At 43.9% G+C, this 22,125-nt stretch overlaps 1 protein-coding gene across 1 annotated transcript in view; it reads right to left on the bottom strand.

Annotated features, from left to right (window-relative positions):
• The window catches only part of FSHR (follicle stimulating hormone receptor), a 2,004,148-nt gene that overhangs the window by 452,696 nt on the left and 1,529,327 nt on the right, over nt 1-22,125 (bottom strand). The window contains exon 6 of the mRNA XM_085609366.1: nt 18,875-18,952. Coding sequence (XP_085465492.1) covers nt 18,875-18,952 — 78 coding nt within the window. The remainder of the gene's footprint in view (nt 1-18,874; nt 18,953-22,125) is intronic.

The following is a 22,125-nucleotide window of genomic DNA, read 5'->3' as shown; positions in this document are numbered from 1 at the left end:
CATGGTGCAAGGTGTCTCCGTGGTGTGCATTACTTTGTGTCAAGGTGTCTCCGTGAGTCTAGCATAGGTTTTGTACTAGAAGGGTATAATTCCAGTACAAAATACTATGCTGACACTCTCTTCAAACCTTTTCCCCCTTTTAATGTATGGTGTACAGTGCAGCACACATGCAAAGTCGGAAAAGGAAGGAGAAATAAAAGCATTTCTCCTTCTTTGCACCGACTTGAAAAGGGTGCAGTTTTCTCATGCTAAACTCAATCTACTTTACTTAGCAAATTAGATTCAGTGTGAGAAACCTTGGGTGGTTGCATGGGAACGCCCATGCTCCACCATCAGTATGCCCCCATGTCACAAAAAAATACAAAGCAGGGCTATACGCTGCTTCACTATACTTTCCATTATTTCCAGCAGTAAACAAGTTTAGCGCTGGAAAGTAAATTGGAAAAAAAAGATTTCACACTGATTGGTGTCACTTTTGAGACTCAAACCTGGTGCAAAATCTTAGTAAATCTCCCTCTTTGTGCTTTAAAATTAAGCTTTTAGTTGTGTAAAAAATGTAGAGTCACAAATTGGGTTGACTTTCAGTGTTAAATAAAATAATTTATCAATAGTCAGATTCATTAATTTAAGAGGTCTGTTCAACAAATGAAAATTGTTTTCACACTTTGCATTTGGTGTAAATGTGTGTATAAAATTACACCACTATTAGAGCAGTGATCCAGCCCTAGGGCTGTTTGACCACTATGCTGTTGCAGACATATATGCAACATAGCAGCATAAAAAAAGAAAACTGCCTTATTGTAGTGAAAATTGTGCCTAGATTTGACAATAGCACAATGAGGAGCATATTTATCAATAAGTTACTCAGCCCAGCAAATCACCTTTCTGCGCTGCCCAACAGGGAAAGGACAGGAATGCACCTTATTTGACATTAAGCTTTTCCCTGCACTGGCACACAATGCGTTGCCTAGTGCCAACGCAGGCACCCTTGCACCCGGGTCTGCGTTCCCAGCAGGATTGTTTTTGTGCAGACAGGGGCACCTCCCTACACAAAAATAATCCACTGAGGAATTTTCCTCTTCTATGTATTCTGCAGAATGTATAACAGATAGAAAGAAGAAACAATTAGGAGAAATAAAGATATTTCTCCTTGTTATGCCTCCTCTGGTGATGCATAACATGTTGGCGCATTCCCAGGTCTACCAATAATGGTAAATCTGGGAGTGCATCAAAATCCACAGTTGTTGCGTGGGAACCTCCACGCACCACCAAGACATGTGCCTCCCTTGGGCAGAGTATTGCAACACAGCGATTTGTGCTTCAATGAGTTACTCTAGATTTATCAAGCCACTCATGGTTATGCAAGGTGGCCTTCACCTTTAAGGGTTGCATTGCTTTTGCACCTGCCTTGCATGGCATACAAGCGACACAACTCTATAATAAATAAGCCCCTCAATATAGATGATTGTTACAACTTAGGTTACTGGTTGGAAGAGGTATGCACCCTGTCGAGGCAGGAACCACCATCCTAGTCAGGGTAAGCCAGACACACACCATAAATTAATCTGTGCTCTTCCTCTGGTAGCTTGGCACAGAGCAGGCAGGCTTAACTAAAGAGGCAATGTGTAACATATTTGTGCAACACTTTAAACAGAACACAGTGAAAACACAAAAAGACCCACATCAGTTCAGAATAATAGATTATGATTCTATAAATCAAACAAGAACAAAACAACAAAAATCCAATAAGTGGAGCTATGACTTTGTAAAAATAGTGCTTATAAGCAATACGCTTCTATGGGAGTTATCTGCCTGCTCTGGACTGGGGCAAACTCAAGAGTTCAGGCCAACCAAAATGAAGCATGGGCTGGCTACAGGAGCCACGCAAGGCCCTCTGAATAAAGTAACTTGACCCTGTTCTCAACATTGAGATGCGGGGAGCAGCCAAGTGATGAGTCGGTGTGGATCCCGCAGTTGAGGTGATGCATTGATTTTCTTCAAGCAGTGGTGGGGGTGCGCCAGTTACGAAGATGATACACCGAGCCAAGAGGCATTGGTTCCATAGATGATGCACCTGGTTTCTCCAAGCAGTCAAGGGAATGCATAGATCTTCCCACACTGCAGCAGCACCGATGCGTTGGTTCTGATGCGTACGTTCTTTAAAGCGATGTGCTAGTTCCAAAAGCGATGCACCAATTCTGCTCCTGCAATGATGCATCAGTCCTGCTACACGCAGACAGGAGAGGTGTCAGTCCAACTGGAGCAAGTACATGGACCCTGTTCCAATGAACCAGGCACAGGAGCAAGTAGTGAGACTTTGATATCCCTGTGTCTCAAAAACAGGAGGCAAGACAACATGGAGATCACTTTGGTTCAAGTAGAATCCCGTTCTCCCTCAGCAGGGTCAAAGGGAAGCAGGCAGCAGGGAGGTACAACCAAAAAGCAGTTCTTCCAGAGCAGCAGTCCAGCAGAGTGGCAGTCCTTGTATTAGCAAGCAGTCCTTTTTCCTGACTGAGTTTCTTTAAAGGGCCAGATGTGTCTGAAATGGTTGGGTCAAAGATCCAGTACTTATACCCAGTTGCGTCTTTGTGTGGGGTTGACTACAAAAAAGGGTCTTTTGAATTCACAGAGTTCCTTTCTTCCTAGCCCTGGCTCCAGACTCTCTACAGTGGGGTAATCAGCCCTTTGTGTGTGGACAAGACACTGCCTAGTGAGGTATAAGTTGCAGCTCCTACCTTCCATCCCTCCCACGATGAGCCATTAGAATGCAGATGGGCACTCAGACACACTTAGCCTTCCTTTATGTGTGGCTGTCTAGAGGAATAGCACAAAGACAAGCTGTCACCCACCCCAGATGTGTATTAGAGATAGGCTGCAAGCACACAAAGCTTTAAAAGCAGAGAAATTCCAACTTTCTAGAAGAGGCATTTCCAAATTAGTAATGTTAAATCAAACTTTACCAGTAAAGAGGATTTATCATTACCATTTCAATGACATAAAACATGACACCGCTCACTCGTTCTCAATCAGGAACTACAGCTTAAAAGTGTAATAAGGTATTACTGATGTTAACCTATGAGAGGTGTAGACCTCTCAATAGTAAAAAACAATTCGGGGTGTTTTTAACTAACAGGAGATGCAAAACCTAAAAAAATTTCCTACCTTTTACTTACACAGTACCCTACCCTATGAGCTACATAAGGACTACCTTAGGGGTGACTTATGTGTAATAAAAGGGAAGTTTAAGGCCTGGGAAGAGGTTATAAATGCCAAGTCAACATAGTAGTAAAACTGCACACATAGGCTGTGCAGTGGCATGCCTGACACATGCTTAAAGAACTACTTGTGTGGGTGGCACAATCAGTGCTGTAGGCCCACTAATAATATTTAATTTACAGGCCCTGGGCACAGGTAATGCACTCTATTAGGGGCTAACAGTTAAATGATATATCTCAATTGTGGATAAGCCAACATTACCATGTTTATAGGAGAAGCACATGCACTTTAGCAGTGGTTAGCAGTGGTAAGGTGCTCAGAGTCCAAAGGCCAACAAAAAGAAGGAAAATAGGAGGAGGAAGCCAAAAGGTTTGGGTTGACCCTTCAGAGAGGGCCATTTTCCAACAATGATGCTCTCCAGCCAAGGGCATCGTAGGGTTATATAATAAAACCTAATCAGCTCAGGAGAGCCAAAGGCAGAGGGACACTGAAGTCCCTAATACTGTGATAGAAAACAAAACTCAATGGTAGGGATATTATCTCCCGATACAATGCTGAAAAACATATCCATCTAAGTAAGATGATTAAATTAAAGGTCATTACATTGATACATGAAAGCTGAAATATTATCATTGTTCATTTGAAAGTAGCTGTTAGTATTGACAAGATCACACACTTGACAATGAACACTCATACTTAGAATGATCACAAAATCCATATTGACTCTACATAATGTAACGGAGATCTAATGTGATTATGTTGTCTGTGCAGTAATATAAAACTGATTGAATTAGTAAAAAAGCTAGTGAACTAAGGCTTCCAACTGTAAGATGCAACAATTTAACAAAGTTTTGAGGTGTGTTTAATGGAAGAGAAATTGTGGCAATAGGTGACAAGTAATTTCTATAAAAATAATGTTTCTTCCGAATGCATCACTTTTGTTTTGGGCAGTCTCATCATTGCAAAACTCATAATGGACTGAATGTGGAAAGGGATGGTGATGGCTTCCCTTTCTAAAGACACTGCCACCTTAGAGAGGCAAACAAACATGCTGGAATCAGTTTGGTTTACTAAGGAGTAAGACATATGATTTGTTGTATCCTTGGAAATATAGAATTATTAAGGACTGCGTTGGTTAAAATTATTTTTCGGATGATTTTTTTTCTTTCATGTAAGCCAATCCTTCTGCCAAGGACATTGCCACAGATGATTTGCTATTCTGGTCCCTGATTCCTGATGTCTGTTGGTTCTTAGGCCTGCTGACCAGATTGCAGACATTTTTTTTTTGTAAAATGTATGCAAATTGAGTACTTAAAGTTCTTAGGCTGGCTCCATGTTTACTGGTAACTAAGCTGTCACTGAGTGTCAACTTCTAATAAGCAGCACTGTATAGGTTAGCAGCACAAATATGTGGCATCGTCTGTTCAGCATCTTTTCTGTACAGTTATGGACCTGCAGAGCAGGAAAATGTTCCCAACAGCCTCTGTCGGCGCTTTATGAACAAATGAAACCTGGCAAGCTCTGATTGCAGCTTAATCTCTCCTAAGAAAAGAAAAACACATAATTTGGCTCAAAATTAATAACTTGGTTCTTGTAAATGTTATTATTGTATATTGTAGTTTAGGTCAAAACACTCAAAATGAACAACATAATTCAATTATCTATTAATATTTCAAAATGTTGGTGATTAACTATTTTACAGTTTTCTCAGCCAGAATTAATGTAGGCCTATTTTCACATTCCAGGTTGGAGATTATTGCAATTGGGTTCCACCCATTCAGTTTTTTGCTTATTGGATTACCCGGTTTTGGACTCTTTCCTGTGGGTGATTCTCACTACATGTGTCTCACCCACAGTAATCACATGGTAAATGAACTACACTTGCTTAGCATCAGTGTCTGCCTTTTAACGCCATTGCAACACAGCTGGGTTAAGAGGCAGTTGGCTGTTACATGTGAACACATGTGTACATGCATGTGTGCACATATGAGGGGTCCTTGTATGTGACTACTTTTGTGTGCATCCCGGGAACTGCGCACAGGCAGCATGGCACAGAGGAAACTATGGGATCAGATATTAACCTGGGGTAGGCTTTTATTTATTTATTTATTTATTTAACGAATTGTAGAGCGCCTGGTGACCCGAAGGCATCCCCGCGCTATATTGATTGTATTATCCAGAGGAGAGGGGAAGAAAGAGAAGGGACTTTATTTTGGGAATAAAAGCGTTTTCAGTTTTTTTCTGAAGATCAGATAACTGGGCTCCAGTCTAAGGGTACGGGGGAGGGAGTTCCATCCGGCAGATGCCTTCACGGAGAAGCGTCGGCCTCCAGTCCGTGTCTTTCTGTATTTGGGGATGTTGGCCAGTTTAATGTTAGTATACATTCACAGAAAAAGTCGGTGTGAGTTACTGTCATGTCTGCAGTGACACTTTATTACACACATGTGGAAAACTGTTTTAGAGTGTTGTTTTGCTTTGACCTACAAAGTCCAGTGACATATCAAAATGGGGTGGTACATGTGTGAGTAAACCAAATCTGAGAGTTCCAAGAAGAGATCTGTACAATTTATGTATCATCTAGATTTGTCATATTTCTCTGGCTCAGCTAAGAATCGGAGTACAGGCCTTTTGTCACCCTTCAGTGCCAAGTTTATTACATTTCTGTTCAGCAGCAGAAACAAAGGCTGCACCACACAAAAGGAGTACTTCCATCAGCTTCTGAGTAGGAAAGAGTGGGGTTAAATATCTACATTTGTTAATTTCTTATAACTCTGAACCAGGACTGAGAACAAACCAGGCCTACTGAACAGAGGAGGAAGCTTGGTGGGAAGGCTCTGGCAGTGATGTCAGTGAGGAATGGAGCTGAGACCCCAGGAGCAGACATGACCAGTGACTCCTGGGTGACACCATCTTGAACTGTCCCAGCATGCAATGCAGGATCATTAGGACAGGGGTGGAGAGGTGTTGTGGCACCCTAGTATTAGCCATGTGTTCCTGGCTTTTAGAACTTTCCACCCCCCTTTAAAAACTCGTGTGCAAGGGACAGACCTCTCTCCTGGCTGGTACTGCTTGTTCTTTTTACCGCTGGACCTTGGAACTTCGACAGCCATGGACACCTGGAAGGGGAACCCCATTGGACTAAGGACTCTGCCCCCAGTTGACCCAAGGACCAGTGGGTCTCTCTAATTGCCAGTGGGGCTGGACCCCTAAGACCCCTAGAAGAACAGTTTGAGGAAAGCCCTGGACAACATCAGTCAAAAGTGCCTAGCCTTTGGTTCACCCTGGCCCTTAAAAAAACATAAATCATCATGCAAACGTAAAGAGAGGTTATGGAGGGTCCTGCAGCCAAAGAAGACTATAAAGTAGAGCTAGTGAAATATTATAAAGAAATTAAACTAACGAAAAAAGCCTACTTTGAGTCAAACATTTTAAAGGCAGGTCATCATTCTAAAGGAATTTTCAGAAATGTGAAATCCTTGTCCACGCCTGAAGTGGGATCCAATGAGAAACTGCCTTCCAAGGAAGGCTTGTCTTATTTTTCCAGGAAAAAATAGATACCATCCAGGCTAGCCTCCCCCTACCTATGGTGGGATAGGATACATCAGGTGTTGCTTTAGGGGTGGCCAATAACCAGGAAGAACCAGATCATGACCTACCCTCTATAACGGAAGTATGCTCTCTGAACTCTTTTGACCCAATCTCCTCTGATGACTCTCTGTGTGTCCTAAAATGCCTCAAATCAGGTTCTCTGCTAGACCCTGGCCCCACCTCCATTCTTGTCCTGGGTGCAGAGGCTATAAATCCACTCATGAACCAGCTATTGAAAACTTCCCTCTCATCAGCCACTGTTCCCACCAAATGGAAACAAGCAAAGGGCATATCATTGCTTAAAAAAGGCCCAGGCATACCCCTCTGACCCTGCCAAATAGGCCTATTTCACTCCTCCCCTCTTTCTCGAAACTTCTAGAGAAACGTGTGAACCAGCAGCTATCATCCTTTCTTGAAAAAAACTGCCTACTTCACCCTAGCCAGTCGGACCTTTGCCCTAAACACAGCTCTACTGGAGGTGGTCGACTCCATCTGGCTGGATCTGGAAGCAGGGGAGATAGCGCTGCTGGTTCTGCTAGACCTATTGGCCGCCTTCGATACAGTCTCGCACCAGATTCTCCTTACTCGGCTCCACTCGATTGGCATCAGGGGTCGAGCCTGGAAATGGCTGGCATCTTTTCTTATGGGGAGGGGATGGGAGGTCTGGTGCCATCCTTACTCAGCCACATCTCTCATGCTGAAGGTTTGTGTCCCGCAGGGTTCAGCTCTGAGTCTGATGTTGTTTAACATCTACCTTGCACCTTTGGCCTCAATGGTAGAATCTTTAGGGGCTGAAATTGTGTCCTACGCAGATGACACACAGCTGCTGTTTAAGTGGGAGAACAACAAGCCCTGCCAAGTTAATCAGTACTTGCCTCCCATCTGTATTCGGGTGATTGGCTGCGAATCAGTCGAAATGTAATGCAGGAAAGACAGAGCTACTTTTCTTTGGCACTGATGCAGAGATGCCGCTGCAGGTCTTCTGGCCAGCAGACGCTCCCTTCCCGCTACTAACAACCTAGTGGTGAAAAACCTGGGGTTTAAATCTGATAACCAGCTGCAATTCGGCGCCCAAATAAATTCAGTAATAGGCACTTGTTTTGCCCTTCTGCGCCTTCTTCTGTAATTTCTCTTCATTCCGTCTGTGGCTATTAGACAACGTGTCATTCAAGCACTGATTATATCCCGTATTGATTACGGGAATGGCCTATATCTGGGCAAGCCCAGTTATCCGCTGGAATGCACACATGTCTCACCTTTTGTGGAGTCTCCATTGGTTTCCAGTAAGGAAAAGAGTCATCTTTAAGACTCTGCTTGTGACCCAAAAAGCCCTATATGGGATGGGACCTGGATATCGTAAACACAGTATTTCATTCTATGCTCCAATGAGAAATCTTCGCTCCTTGAATCTCTTGCTAGCCAGCACCCCTTGTATTAAGAAGGCCAGGACAGAGGGTAAGGCTCTCCTGCCTTGGTCCATCCCTCTAGAATAAAATGTCCCTCCACCTTAGAAACATTAAATCTACATCCCTGTTCAGGAAAAAACTGAAAACCTGCCCCTATTCCTGCCCTTAATTACCCCCTTCCCCCACTGCTACCCTTCTGCATCTAGTGCCAGGACACTCCTTGGAGTAACAGTGCAGTTTACATATACACTCACATAGACTTCTGCTCCTAGACAAAAAGATCAGGAAGAAAGCTGGCACAGGGAGCTAGTGCAACCAGCTCCCTGTAGAATACACCACTTTGGATGAAAGCTAACATTGCTCCTGGTGCATAGAGCCCGCCACCATGAGTATAATGAACCCAAGATCATGCAAATAAGGCTAACTGGGCCTGAGTTATGGCATTTTTAAGATTGGTGACCTTTTGACCTTTTTTTAAGAACCAGCGCACAAGAGGCTTTGCTGCATCTTCATGAACTACTCCTGGGGTGGGCCAAGGCCCAATACTAGGATTATTTATTTATTTTATTTATTTGCACCCATGGAGGGGGCATATATGGGGCCCCCTCCCTAGGCTCATTCATGCTCCAGGAGCTGAGAAAGAGCTCTTCCATTAGCAGCGATATGCCTGCCCTGCTCCCAGTGCCCCTGTCTGAGAGAAGCAGAGAGCTACCAACAAAACAAGTGCCCTGCCCACAGGCAGTGGAGGTGTGCTGCCGGCTCCTGTGGGCAGCAGAGGCGATGCTGTCCATGCATGGAGCCATCAGGAGCAGGCAGGTGTGGGCTTCCTAGGCTGCCCCCAACAAATGGAGCCATGCAGAGGGCCTACGTGGAACTGGTCACCCACAAAAATAAAGAAGAGTAACAATAAAAAGACATGCGGGATCCCGGCACAGTGGGAGACCAGCTGCTTAAACATTCACTGCTTCCAGGCTGGGAGTGCCACATAATGCCTCAGGAGAGGCTCATTTGAATATTTATTTATTATTTCTTTATCGTATTTGTACAGCGCACTATCACCTTGCAGGCATCCTGGCGCTAAATATCAAAAAAACTATTAAGTGTGGGTAGAGACAACAGAGCAAACAACATTGATTTAGGTCCTAGGAAAAAGCCAGGTCTTTAAACTCCTCCTAAATGGAAGGAGGTCATTCACCATTCTTAACTCCAACGGAAGCGCGTTCCAGAGTCTGGCAGCTATCACACTGAAGGCTATACCTCCAGATCTAGATTTCTTGAATCTCGGTACTGTAGCCAGTCTGGCAGATTCAGAACGCAAACATCTCCCTGGAATGTACCAAACAAATGTCCTCTGCAACGCGATAGGGCCGATCTCATGCAAGGCCTTGAACACCAGGCAGAGAGATTTGAATTGGATTCTTTGTCTAATGGGGAGCCAGTGCAAATCCGACAAGGCCCGAGACGAAGATGCGTAACTCGGCCATCCAAGCACCAGCTTAGCTGCTGTAGACTGGATGCGCTGCAATCTGTCTAATAGATAGTTCGAAGAGCCCAGTAGCAGCGCATTGCAGTAATCCAGTCTACTAAGTATGGTGCCCTGAACTACTAGAGCTCGCGCCTGACAAGGCATTAACGGCAGAATTTTTCGCAGCGTACGAATCATGGCGAAACAGCTTCCTACCAATTGGTTAACCTGAGCTTCCAACGTTAATTTGTTGTTAAATATAACGCCCAGGTTCCGCACCTTCTCCACTGGGCGTAGAGTCTTAGGTAGATCCAAAGGCCAGAAAGTCTCCGGCAACAACTGCGGGGCCTTTCCTGCAGAGAAATAAAGAACCTCAGTTTTACCAGCGTTAAATTGAAGGGAGTTTAATCTCAACCAATGAGACATCGCCCTCAAACAATCATGAAATGCTTCTAATGATGTCGTATCATCGCCCTTTAAGGAGAGAATTAGTTGCGTATCATCAGCATAATTTACAGTCATAATATTATATGCCTTAATGATAGCCATCAAAGGAAGCATATAAATATTAAAAAGGATCGGGCTAATTGCAGAGCCCTGGGGGACACCATACTCCATCTTAGAGAAGGAGGATTGATAAGGAGGCAGAGCCACTCCTTGACTCCTCCCAGCGAGAAAGGATTGAAGCCAGCTAAGGGCACACCCGGTTACCCCAATCTCTTCCAGCCTCCTCAACAAAATCGCATGGTTGACCGTATCGAACGCGGCAGACAGGTCAAGCAGTACAAGAGCTACTGACCTGCCCCTGTCTGCTTGCATACGGAGCTCGTCCAACACGGTCACCAATGCTGTCTCCGTGCCATGCGCAGGCCGAAACCCAAATTGTACCTCCTCCAAGATATTGTTCTTCTGAAGATGTTGTGAGAGGTGCTTGCCCACCACTCTTTCTACGATTTTAGCCGGAAACGGCAAAAGAGAGATGGGTCTGTAATTACTAGGGCTTGCTGGGTCCAATGTGGACTTCTTCAGCAGAGGCATCACAAGAGCCTGCTTCCACTGCGCAGGAACCACACCACTGGACAGAGACTGATTACAGATCAGCCTAAGTATGGGAGAAATCTCCCCTTCAAATTCCTTCCAGACTCTCGATGGCAAAGGGTCTAGAGGTGAGCCTGACATAACCCCTGAAGTAGCTTTACCAAACAAATAAATTGTCCATACTTGTGGTGGCCCCAGGATGACAGGAACACCACCACTGAATTTGGAAAGCATTGTGCGGGGCTGTAGGAGTTACAGCAGCCCTCAGAAGTAATGTTTGTAAACTGATCCTACGTCTTCATGGTCCAGGAATCCATAAGCCTCTGGGATTTCCACATACTTTTTTCAAGAACTCCCTAACCTGGGAAATCTGTTCTGCAGCTGGGAGATCAGTGCTATCTAAAGGCTTGTTTTATGGCTGCATTTAATGTGGCCTGAAGGTGTATAAGGAAGGCATATGTTGTACAGCACTTTCTAGGGGCTGAGCCCACTCAGAGACTAATGCACCCACTCACAGATGCACTCAGAGACTGATGCACCCACTCACAGACCCATTGCCAGGGTCACTTATCCAGTCACAAACCCAGTCAGACACTCATACACCCACTGATTCACCCACTGAGACATTCATGCAGGTACTCAAAGACCCTGTCAGACACTCATGCACCCACTCAAAGACTCACACGGACACTCATGCATCCACTCACAGACCCACTTAGAGACTCACACATCCAATCACAGACACACTTAGACATGCATGCATCCAGTTACAGACCCATTTACTCACTCACTGAGGGGCTCATGCAGTCACCCACAGACCCTGTTAGTCACTCATACATCCACTCACAGACTCACTCAGTCACTCATGCACCCACTCACAGACCCACTAAGAGACTCACACATCCACTCATATACACACTCAGACACTCACACACCCACTCCGAAACTCATGCACCCACTCACAGATCCTGGTAGACAGTCATGCACCCACTCACAGACCCACTCATATTCTAATGCACTCATTCACAGACCCATTCAGGCACATTCACATACCGATTCACTCACCCACTCAGAGACTTATGGACACACTCACAGACCCACTCAGACAATTATGCGCCTACTCACAGATCTACTCAGACACTCACATACCCACTCACTCACCCACTCAGAAGCTTATGCACCCACTCAAAGACCCACTCAGACACTTATGGACCCACTCACAGACCCAATTTTGTACTCATGCACCCACTCACAGATACACTCAGATATTCATGCACCCACTCACAGACCTAATCAGACACTGACACAACCATAAATAAACCAAGTCAGATACTTATGCACCCACTCACTCACAGACCCACTCATGCAATGATGCCCCCACTCACAGACCCATTCAATGACTCATGTATCTACTCACAGACCCACTCAGACATTCATGCACCCATTCACTCACCCAGTGAGAGGCTCATGCAGCCACTGACAGACCCACTCTCAGACTAATGCACCCACTTGCAGATGCACTCAGACTCATGCACCCAACACTCACCAACTCAGAGACTCATGCACCCACTTACAGACCCACTAAGAAAATCATGCTCCCACTCACAGATACACTCAGAGACTCATGCACTCACTCACAGACCCACTCAGAATATCACGTACCTACTGACTCACCCACACATGCACCCACTCATAGACCAACTCAGACACTCACACACCCACTAACCTACCCACTCAGAAGCACACATTCACAGACCTCCCTCAGACACTCATGCCCCAACTCATAGACACACTAAGACACTTACTCACAGCCCCATTAAGACACTCACACAACCACTCACAGACCTACATTACACTCATACAACCACTCACAGACCCACTCAGACACTCACACAGCCACTCACAGCCCATTCAGATGCTTCCACTTCCTTTCACAGACCCATTCAGACCCACCCATGCCTGGACCCATTCAGACACTGATGTACTCACTCTCAAACTCACCGAGTCACTCATGCAAATACTCACACACCCACTCAGAAAGTGATGGATTTACTCACAAACCCACTGAGAAATGTATGCTCCCACTTACTCACACACTTAGACACTCACAAAACTATTCAGAGTAATTGTCACATGCATAGAGTCAAACTGAGAATTATAAATCTTACATGTACTGTTGTGCGTTATATTTGTGCTTTTGGTTTGCAGATCTGGGACAGAGTTGCGGCTCCAATTCTTTTTTTAAATGATTAATAATCAAAAGCATTTAGTGTTAGGAAATAGGGTGGCTCTTAGAAGATCCTTTGGGTTTACTGTATGTAAATTATAACTACACATAACATGGGATGCAGTCTTTCAAGTTGTTAAGGAATATCGTGTTGCCTTTGTGATAGAAATATACTCAATCACTCACACATATATACTCCATGTCAAAGCTCAAGTTGTTGTTATAGATGGAGCCCATGTTGTGGTCTCTAAGGAATACAGAACTAATTTTATTAACATGTTTCCTGGCTTTGTCTATTTGGAGACAGAATTTTGCCTATGGCAAATATTAGAGTACACCAAGGCACTATGAGGGAAAAGTGCCATTAATTGGCCAAAGGTATCCTTCATTTCTATTTCCAATCCTACCCCAGTAAGAGTGCCTAAGCCATTGCCACCACAGTGCACAATTAAGACATCTGGATGTTGGCAATCTGCAAAGCTCTCAAACAAAGGCTGCCTCTTTAACCCTCTCTGGCCAATCCAAGTAATGCCCACATTTGGCAAACCCAAGTTCCTGTCAATGCACGCTTTTCAGCACACTCTTTGGCCCAACAAACACAGCTGTGACTCACAATCCACACTCTGACTATTTTTAAGGAAGGAGCAGTAGCAAACAGGAAAAGTCTGGAACTATATGTGACAGTAGGTAGAATGGAAGGGCAGTTAAAATGGAGGAATGGACCTGGTTTATCAAAAGGACGTATTTCATTGGGTGATATAAATAATTTGGTGATTTAACAAGTAAAATAAGTAGATCAGTGAATGGCTCTGGATATATTTGAGAAGTTATGCTACTGTGGATATGCCTACGTTTTCAAGCAGACCTGCTACAGTTGAACTTGAAGCTGGTATGCTCCTGTTAGAAAGTGCTGTGAAATTTTGACTTACTGGAACAATTTAGGGGCCGATTACGATGTTGGGTGTACATCGCGGGAACAGAGCCAACTGACCTCTGTCTGGCGGTCCCGACTGCCTGATTAGGATGCGACCGAACACTGTTCTGTCACATTCCGACATTTCCCTATGGAAGAATGTGTTACGGCTGTAAACTGGCTGTACAACATGCTCCCATAGGGAAATGTGAGGTGGTGTTAATCCTTGCACCCCATGGCAGACAACTCAAGTTGCCTGCCACGGGGTGCAGGGATTTACTAGGGGGCCCCCCATATGGTTCCCCCTCGGCCACCAACCTGAGGATGCCAAGGAAAGTGGGCCCTTCTAGGGGCCCCCATACTCGCTCTCCAACAGGCTTTCTAGGTCAGAAAGCCCAACATGGAAAGCCTGCGGGAGACAGAGTATCCTAATCCCAAGGGCGGAAATGCCACCCTTTCGGATAACGGACTAGCCTCTGGCTGGCCAAAGGGAATAACCGGCCCTTTCAAATTCTGACCAGCTGATTCATAATCAGCCGATCGGAATTTAAACCTACCAAAGGTCAAAGGCTTTCCGACCACCATCGTAATAAGCACTATATTAAGCCCCAGAGTGTTTCAACATAGGTTGCTATGGCAACTGAGGTAAGCAGTGTGAGGAAAGGGTTCTAAATATGTACTTTGAAACTACATTGCAGAGTAGATAGCACTATCACTGTAAATGGTTTGACAGACTCCAGCATGGATTCACAACTCCATCGCAAAGTTATTGGGGGTCCACGCTGGACGTCGCTAGGGTGACGCGAATCCTCCCACAGACAATACCACATTGGACTTCTTATCAGAAGACTAAAAAAGGGTTACAAGGTACTGACCAATGAAACCCAGATTAAGAAAAGAAAAAAATAAAGGAAACATTTTGATTTGCTAACTAAATCGGTATCACATGAAAAAGAAAGGAAATAATGACATTACTGGTTCTTTCTCACAGAGAGTGTTACTTATTATTTTCTGTAAGAAGAAATTTGAAAAAGTGAAAGTGTTTTAAAATTTGAGGATCAGTAAAGCGCATTCACAGGTATGTTAATAATAGGGCAAACACAAGGAGATGATGGATGGATCGCCCCAGCCCGACATCAACTCTGGGATCGCAGGATCTATGTTATACCAGACCAGTCAAATAGACAGCCCACTCTCAGCCCTTGCAGCGCGAGCGCACTGGGAGGAGGACTTAGACCTCCCTTTAACAGACGAACAATGGACGTATTGCTGTCAACAGACTGGCAAAGTATCGGCCAGCAGCAGACTGCGAATTATCCACTGCAAGTATTTGCATCGTCTATAATATACGCCTGCAAAACCTATGCGCTTCCACTTAAGGGATACCAACCGCTGCGACCGATGTGGCAGGGAAGGAGCTGACATTAGCCATTTGGCCTAGGAATGCGCCCCTGTCCAATGATACTTGGCAGAGGTACTAGAGGTGCTCAATTCGATGACCGGCTACACATACCTGACACCCCACTCATTACACTGTTAGGTTACCCGAAAGACCTTGATCTCCATTTCAGAAGGTACATATCATTGGCGCTGTTATTGGCCAAACACAGAGTGGCATGCAGATGGGAGAGAGGGAGAGCACCCACATTCAAAGAATGGTTAAATTATCTTATATTTTGTCAGGAACAACTGCATACATAAGCTGAGTTATTACCACCATCGTCCCGCCCAAGAGACATTTGGGACCCCTTAAAACTGTACTTACTTGCGAAATCAAGCACTGATGAGTCTTAAAGGGAACGCATAGAGGCCTACTGATTCCTGAGGTTATTGGCAGCACAAACTAGTAGCAGCTAGCTGCAGCTGGGCATCACATATTGTAAGCACAGGCATCACGTCATTAACTATGTCAAAATTTGTAACTGTGGCAATGGAAAAATTTGATATGTCGTGTGATTGGAGTTCACATGTTTTGCTTTTCTACTGTACAACCAAAAACTAATAAAACAGATAAAAAATACAAAAAGAGCATAAAAAATGGATGAAAGGACACGAGACATTCCTGATTAAAGGGGCACTGATCCGTGGCTTTCTGGTCTTTCCAGATGGTCACCTAAGGATCTTCAGGGTTATTGGTTGGCAACTGCAACCAACAGTGTTCAAGACATCTACCAGGTAGCCAATGGCGTGTGTTATTCCCCAGTAGGACCAACACATATTTTGCACCATCTTCCAGGTGGGGGCTGGGTGACAGCATTGCCATGGCTAAGGAAAATCATGGACCTGGCCTATGAACTGGGTGTCACTAAGCACAACGTGCAAGGGTGCACTACCTTCCCCTCACTCTTGCACTGAAGACGAGGCCATGACAATATTTCAAGAAAAGAGGAAGGAGAAGAGTTCCACTGCCAAGCTAGTGTTGTAGATCTTACATTTAGTCTCCATTTTAGCTTTCCATTTTAACTTAGCATCTTTTTCTAATGGTGGTTTTGACACACTTTCCTCTTTTACGAGAATGTGCCACAAACTTATTTATTCCTAGTAGACATTGTTGCCCTGCTGTCGATACATTTAGTTCCAAGGTCACACATATTAGAATACAGCGCCTTGTTTTATTTTTGATTGTAGAAGACAACTCTTTCTCCCAAGAGCAATTAAAGACGTTCTGGACTTCTGGCACAGTACAATAAGCTTGCTCTTTTATTATTTAAACAGTGCGCATTCTGAAGTTGTTGAGCAGTGCTTCAGTTCCCATCAGAGTAATCATGGAAGCTGCTGTGACTGAGCTGCAGCTCGGCTGTCCCTGACCTTCATCCTGAGAAGAAAGATAACTTTGCGAGAGAGGTGTGCAGGCCTGCACACTCAGATGGGTTGTATTCATTAATACACTGAGGCCAGCTTCCTGATGCACTGTACAAAGGTATGGGGTTAGATCATTCCAAAACGTCTGGCAGATGGGTACTCCCAACATGCTCTCTTTAACATAGCAGTATTAGTGATAGATAGGGGTAACCTGAGTAACATTATGACCAATTAACATAGTTGAATTGTTTGTGTTTTTCCAATGATGTGTCTCATCTTTCTAATGCTCACAATTCATGTTTTATTTACAAAGAATGGAAATGTTCAAAAAACATTTGAAAATGCATTATCGTATCTTTTCTTTGTGAACCCTTGGGAATGCAAATATAACAAATGAAAGGGTTAGATCTGTTTCCACTAATTCCTTGGGAATTAGAATCATATTTGAGGCTAACGAGTTTAAATATGGTATTGTGAGATAGCCAAACAAACCAACATTTACTAATCACATAGGAAGACCCAGTTTCTGTATTATGAAGTTTTTTTGATCTAAATACACAGCCCTACTAAATTTGTAGGAACCGTATAACACTAGTAGTCACCAGGCACAGACCATGTCTCAACCGAGAGGACTTTAGAGTGAGTATATGGTCCCTAATATTCAGAGCATAGGTGCCCCACATTGGCAGGTGTATCAGCTTTTAAAAGGATTCAGGTTGAGGGTCTAACAAACATCTCCACCAGAAGAAGAGTAAGCATTTACCAGCGAGAGGCAGCCATATCAAAGACTTAGCTGTGATGCTGATGAGGATAACCACAGGCCCTTTTGAGGGATTTGAACATTTAATTTTGACATTTACAGTGCCCCAGAAGAGCAGAGTAAATCAGTAACAGAATTTTACTGTGGTTGGTTGCCGACAGAAATGTGGCAGGCCCCACAAAAGCCCCCACAGTAGTATAAAGGTTTAGCACGCTAGGTCTCTCAGGACCTAGCATATATGATCTGGAAGATTTTTTTTCTGTTATCTGCCCTCCTAAAGCTCATTGTGTGTTAAGTCTTTAGAGTGTATGGATCATTTGAGTTTTGGGGCCCTAAGTGATTGAAAAACAATGTGATTTGATTGTAGAAAGGATACTCTGATTAAATTGCTCACTGTTTTGTATGGTTTGTTTTGGACATAATTTTAAAGCTCATCAGTATAGCTTCTTTTTTAGTAAATGCCATTTGTAGTAACATCTTGCAATATTTGGTAATAGTGTAGTATCTTGAAGGTGACTGCATGGTGATTTCCTATGAAAAAGCGAGTAAACTTGACTTTTTTTAATTGTATACCACATGCAGGTTAACTACAAATATGGGTATTAGGTGGTTGTAGTAGTTAGGGTCTGCTGTTTAGGATCTAGTGCACATATAGAAGGTTATTTGAGTTCTGTCCCTTGTGCATTGTACTCATCATGTTGGTTTTCCACCTGCCACCTTGTATATATTTATAACTCTAAGTGCAGTATTTAGTTTTGCATGTACTGGTATATGCTATGTGGTGATGATTGAAACTTAACTAGAGGAACAACTACAATCTAGATTGCAATCTAAAGAAATATAGATAGATAGATAGATAGATAGATAGATAGATAGATAGATAGATAGATAGATAGATAGATAGATAGATAGATAGATAGATAGATAGATAGATAGATAGATAGATAGATAGATAGATAGATAGATAGATAGATAGATAGATAGATAGATAGATAGATAGATAGATAGATAGATAGATAGAATTAACAGTTCTTTTTTTCAAAATTAAATCTAATTTAGATTGTTCACAGAACACTCAATGTAAAATCTGTCCTGCAAAACTAAATATTACCTAGGTGCTTAGGTGCAGACCTGCCCTCCCCAATAAGGATTCTACACATCACGTGCATGAGTAATTATCACTTTACTCCCCCATTCATTTATAGAATGTAACTGAAACAAGAGCACACATTAATCGTCGAAATTTACAGAAAAGATATGAAGTTTGTATATCTCATTATCATTTCATTTACCACTTGATATGTGTATATTTTAAAACTGCAGTTTTCGGACTATCATTCTGTATGCTGCTGTTGCTAAATTATAGATTTATGTTCAAATGGAGATTACGGATCACATAATAGATCACTTATGTGTCCAAATGATTTGAGTCTCTCTCAAGAGCAGTGCATACACTTACATTGTTATGCTTTCTGAACTCAATCCAGCGAAGGAGTTTTTTCCTATATGTCGTATATTTATATTATCTTGAACATCACTGAAATAAAAATAAAATGAACATTACTCTTGTGAATGTTTCTGCAAATGTATTTTCTTATTAAGTATAGAAATTATTTAAATCAAGACCATTTCAAACATCCATTTCTGTTCGAGCAATAAGTTCCGAAGTATCACATTAGCATAAGAGAATAAAAATGTTACAATGTTGTAAAGACGGGTGACTCACACTTTTACTTATGAAAAAGGAGGCCAGCTTTAAAACACGTCTAATAGTGACAAGCCATTCTTGTGGCATCAAAGGAATGCTCATGGAATTGGGGGGCATATTAACAAGGAATAGGGAAAATTAACGCTAAGGGCGCTTAGCGTTAAGTTTTTTAACGCCCGCTATCGCTGGATAATATCGCCTGGTTATCGCGTTATTAACAACGCTAACCGCCTAGGCAATAAAAAATCCAGCGATAGCGGCATTTTGGGAGGTTATTGCTGGTAATGCAGCGATAAAACTACAAGGATAGGGATATCCTTGTTGATAGCCCATGGTGGACTTAGCCATGTAATCCACCTCCCATTGGATTACATGGCTAAGTCTGAAAATTAGCAGACGTAAAAAAGCAGCGTTAACCGTGGTTAGAGCTGGTTTTTTTGTCTCTGACATGGTTAGCGTGAAGCTTGATAACAGGAGAAATGTCGCTTAGCAACATTTCTCCTATTATTTTGCTCTGGAACACCCACTTTGCATCTCATTAGAGATGCAAAGGGAAGCGTAGTGAAAAAGGGTGCTAAAATGCGATTTTGCATGTTAGCACCCTGTTGTTGGTAGGGCGATATTTTTATCTCCGCTTCTTTGGCTTTTAAAGCCAAAAAAGCTGAGATAAAGCCCTTGTTAATATGCCCCTGGGTGTTCGATGTTACCCCTCACCACACACTGACTCATCTGCTCTTTTGTGCTTTCTTCAGCTGCCCTCAAGATATCCAGTGTAGTGGGACTCCTCAGTATCCCTTATGCTGTTAACTGCGAGGGGTTCTCCCACACTAAGATGTTCTTTGCAGCATTCCCTTTCCCTTCTCAACTGCCCACCCACAATGCCTCTACCAATAAGTCAAACCTGAGCAGGCAGTGGATTCAGCAGTCACCCAAGTATTTTTGGGCAAAAGATGTCCACTGATGGAAATTTGGATGTCAGTAAATCCAAAGCTCCAGTCAGGTGGCCTTAACTCCCCATGGTGCGTAGCCAGTAAAATGTATCCATATCTCATACACTGAGGTGAAGTTTCAAGATTGTGTATGTCCACCCTTGCAAAGTAAAACCTTCACCCAGACTGGATTAGAATGCATAGTTGCAGTATAGATAGAATGAGGCATATTAATGACCGAAAAGCCTCATGTATCTACATACAACTTAACAGCAGAGAGTCCCATCATGAAATAGAGATATTTGCCAAAAGCTGTTGGAAATACCTAGCACTCTCAAAACTTTCTAGCAGTCCTCCCTAGCAGCCTAATCAAGTGGTGGGTTTGAGGGGCCGATTGTCAAATCTTAGTGGCTGTAGCTTCTTTTCTGCTTGTTTCCTGACTTCCGCCATGCCACTATTCTCATGACGTGTCTTTAAAATCTAAGCCAGATTTATAGGAGGCACCTGGACAGCACTCCCTGTCTCATCAGAACTGGCACTAGCTGCTCACCCTCAGTGTTAGGGAACCAGATGTGCTCTTATGTCTGGCCAGGTATAAGCACTGAAGAGAGATCACGATCTTCCCAACAGTTTCCAGCAATGGTAGATGTAAAAATTTGGTTCTAATCGACTGGGGTGAGAGCCCTTGTCAAGCAGCAACAACAATCCTTGTCAGGGTGAAGCACAAGCCAACACCAAATTACCTTGTGCTCAATCCCTCCGATAGCTTGACGCAGAGCAGTCAGGGTTGACTTACATGCGATGTGTAAAGTATTTGTGCAACACTTCAAACAGTAATAAAGTGAAAAAAGGTCCCACACCGAGCTGGAAAAATAGAGTTGTTTGTAATAAATAAACCAATTCCAAAACTACAAATATCTAATTAGTAGAACCGAAGATGTGGAAATGTAAAGATTTTAGTGAAGATAGTGCCAAAAGGCACAAAGCTTTAACTGTGGATATCTGGTCACGCTAGACTGGGGCAAAGTCACAGTTCAGGCCGACCATGATGGAGCACGGGCCGGCTACAGCGACCCAGAGCATTGCGAGGGCCCACGTTAAAGATGCTTCATGCGGTCGAAGCAATGCATTGGTTTTAAGATGCAGCAAGGCTGTAATGCAGGGGCCTGAGTTGTTGTCGAGGATCCTATAAATAGGGCTTGTGATGCAAAGACCAGCATTGAGGATGTGATGTGCAGCCGGGGTGATCTGTCAGTTCTGAGGAGCTGTAATGCCACAATGTGAAGTCCAGCATCGTCGTTGAGGCTGCCGTCGACAAGGGATGTGAGGGATGCAGGTCTTTGCAACCGGGAAGAGCCACACAGCAGTGCAAATGTGTTGATTCAGCCTGGGGTTGCACCACGCAGCTGAGCAAATGCGTTGGTTCTGCTGGATCAACGGAGGCTGGCAGAACACCTTAGGCCCACTTCCAAGGGTCCAGGACTGGGGTGGCATCAATTGGCATGGTAGACTCACAGATAGTAGAGTCCAGGTGTTGGAGTTGAGGGTTTTGGAGCCTACTGTCACTGAGGCTCAAGTCAGGAGGCCAGCCAACTAGCCATTAGAGTCACTATGGGATCCTGGGTTCAACAGATCTACGTCCAGTTCTTCTCACCCAGGCAAAAGGCCAGCAGGCAGGAGGGCAGCAGTTCCTCGGAGCAGCAGCCCAGCAGAGTGGCAGTCCTTTTCAGCAGCACAGCAGACTTTTTCCCTGGCAGAGTATCCACAGGTCCAGAAGTGGAATGAAGAGGTGGTGTCTGAGGTCCAATATTTATACCTGGTACCCTCCCTCTGGAAAGTGGAAAAAGCTTTTAGAGATTTCCCTTTGAAATCCTCAGGCAACCTGTCGTCCCTGTCCTGGCTTCAGACTAACTTCAGGGACTATGCAGCCCTTTATGTGGAGACAAGACACTGCCTTTTCAAGTGTAAGTAGGGCTGTGCCCAGCTCCGCTCTCCCATCCTGCCAGTGATGGCCTATCCAGACACACCTAAGGTCTCTATTCTGTGTAGCTGTCTAGGAGGAATATGTCCAGG

The sequence above is a fragment of the Triturus cristatus genome, chromosome 6 (assembly GCF_964204655.1).
Source record: "Triturus cristatus chromosome 6, aTriCri1.1, whole genome shotgun sequence".
In the NCBI taxonomy this organism is placed as follows: Eukaryota; Metazoa; Chordata; class Amphibia; order Caudata; family Salamandridae; genus Triturus; species Triturus cristatus.
This window is presented reverse-complemented; position numbering and strand designations above follow the sequence as displayed.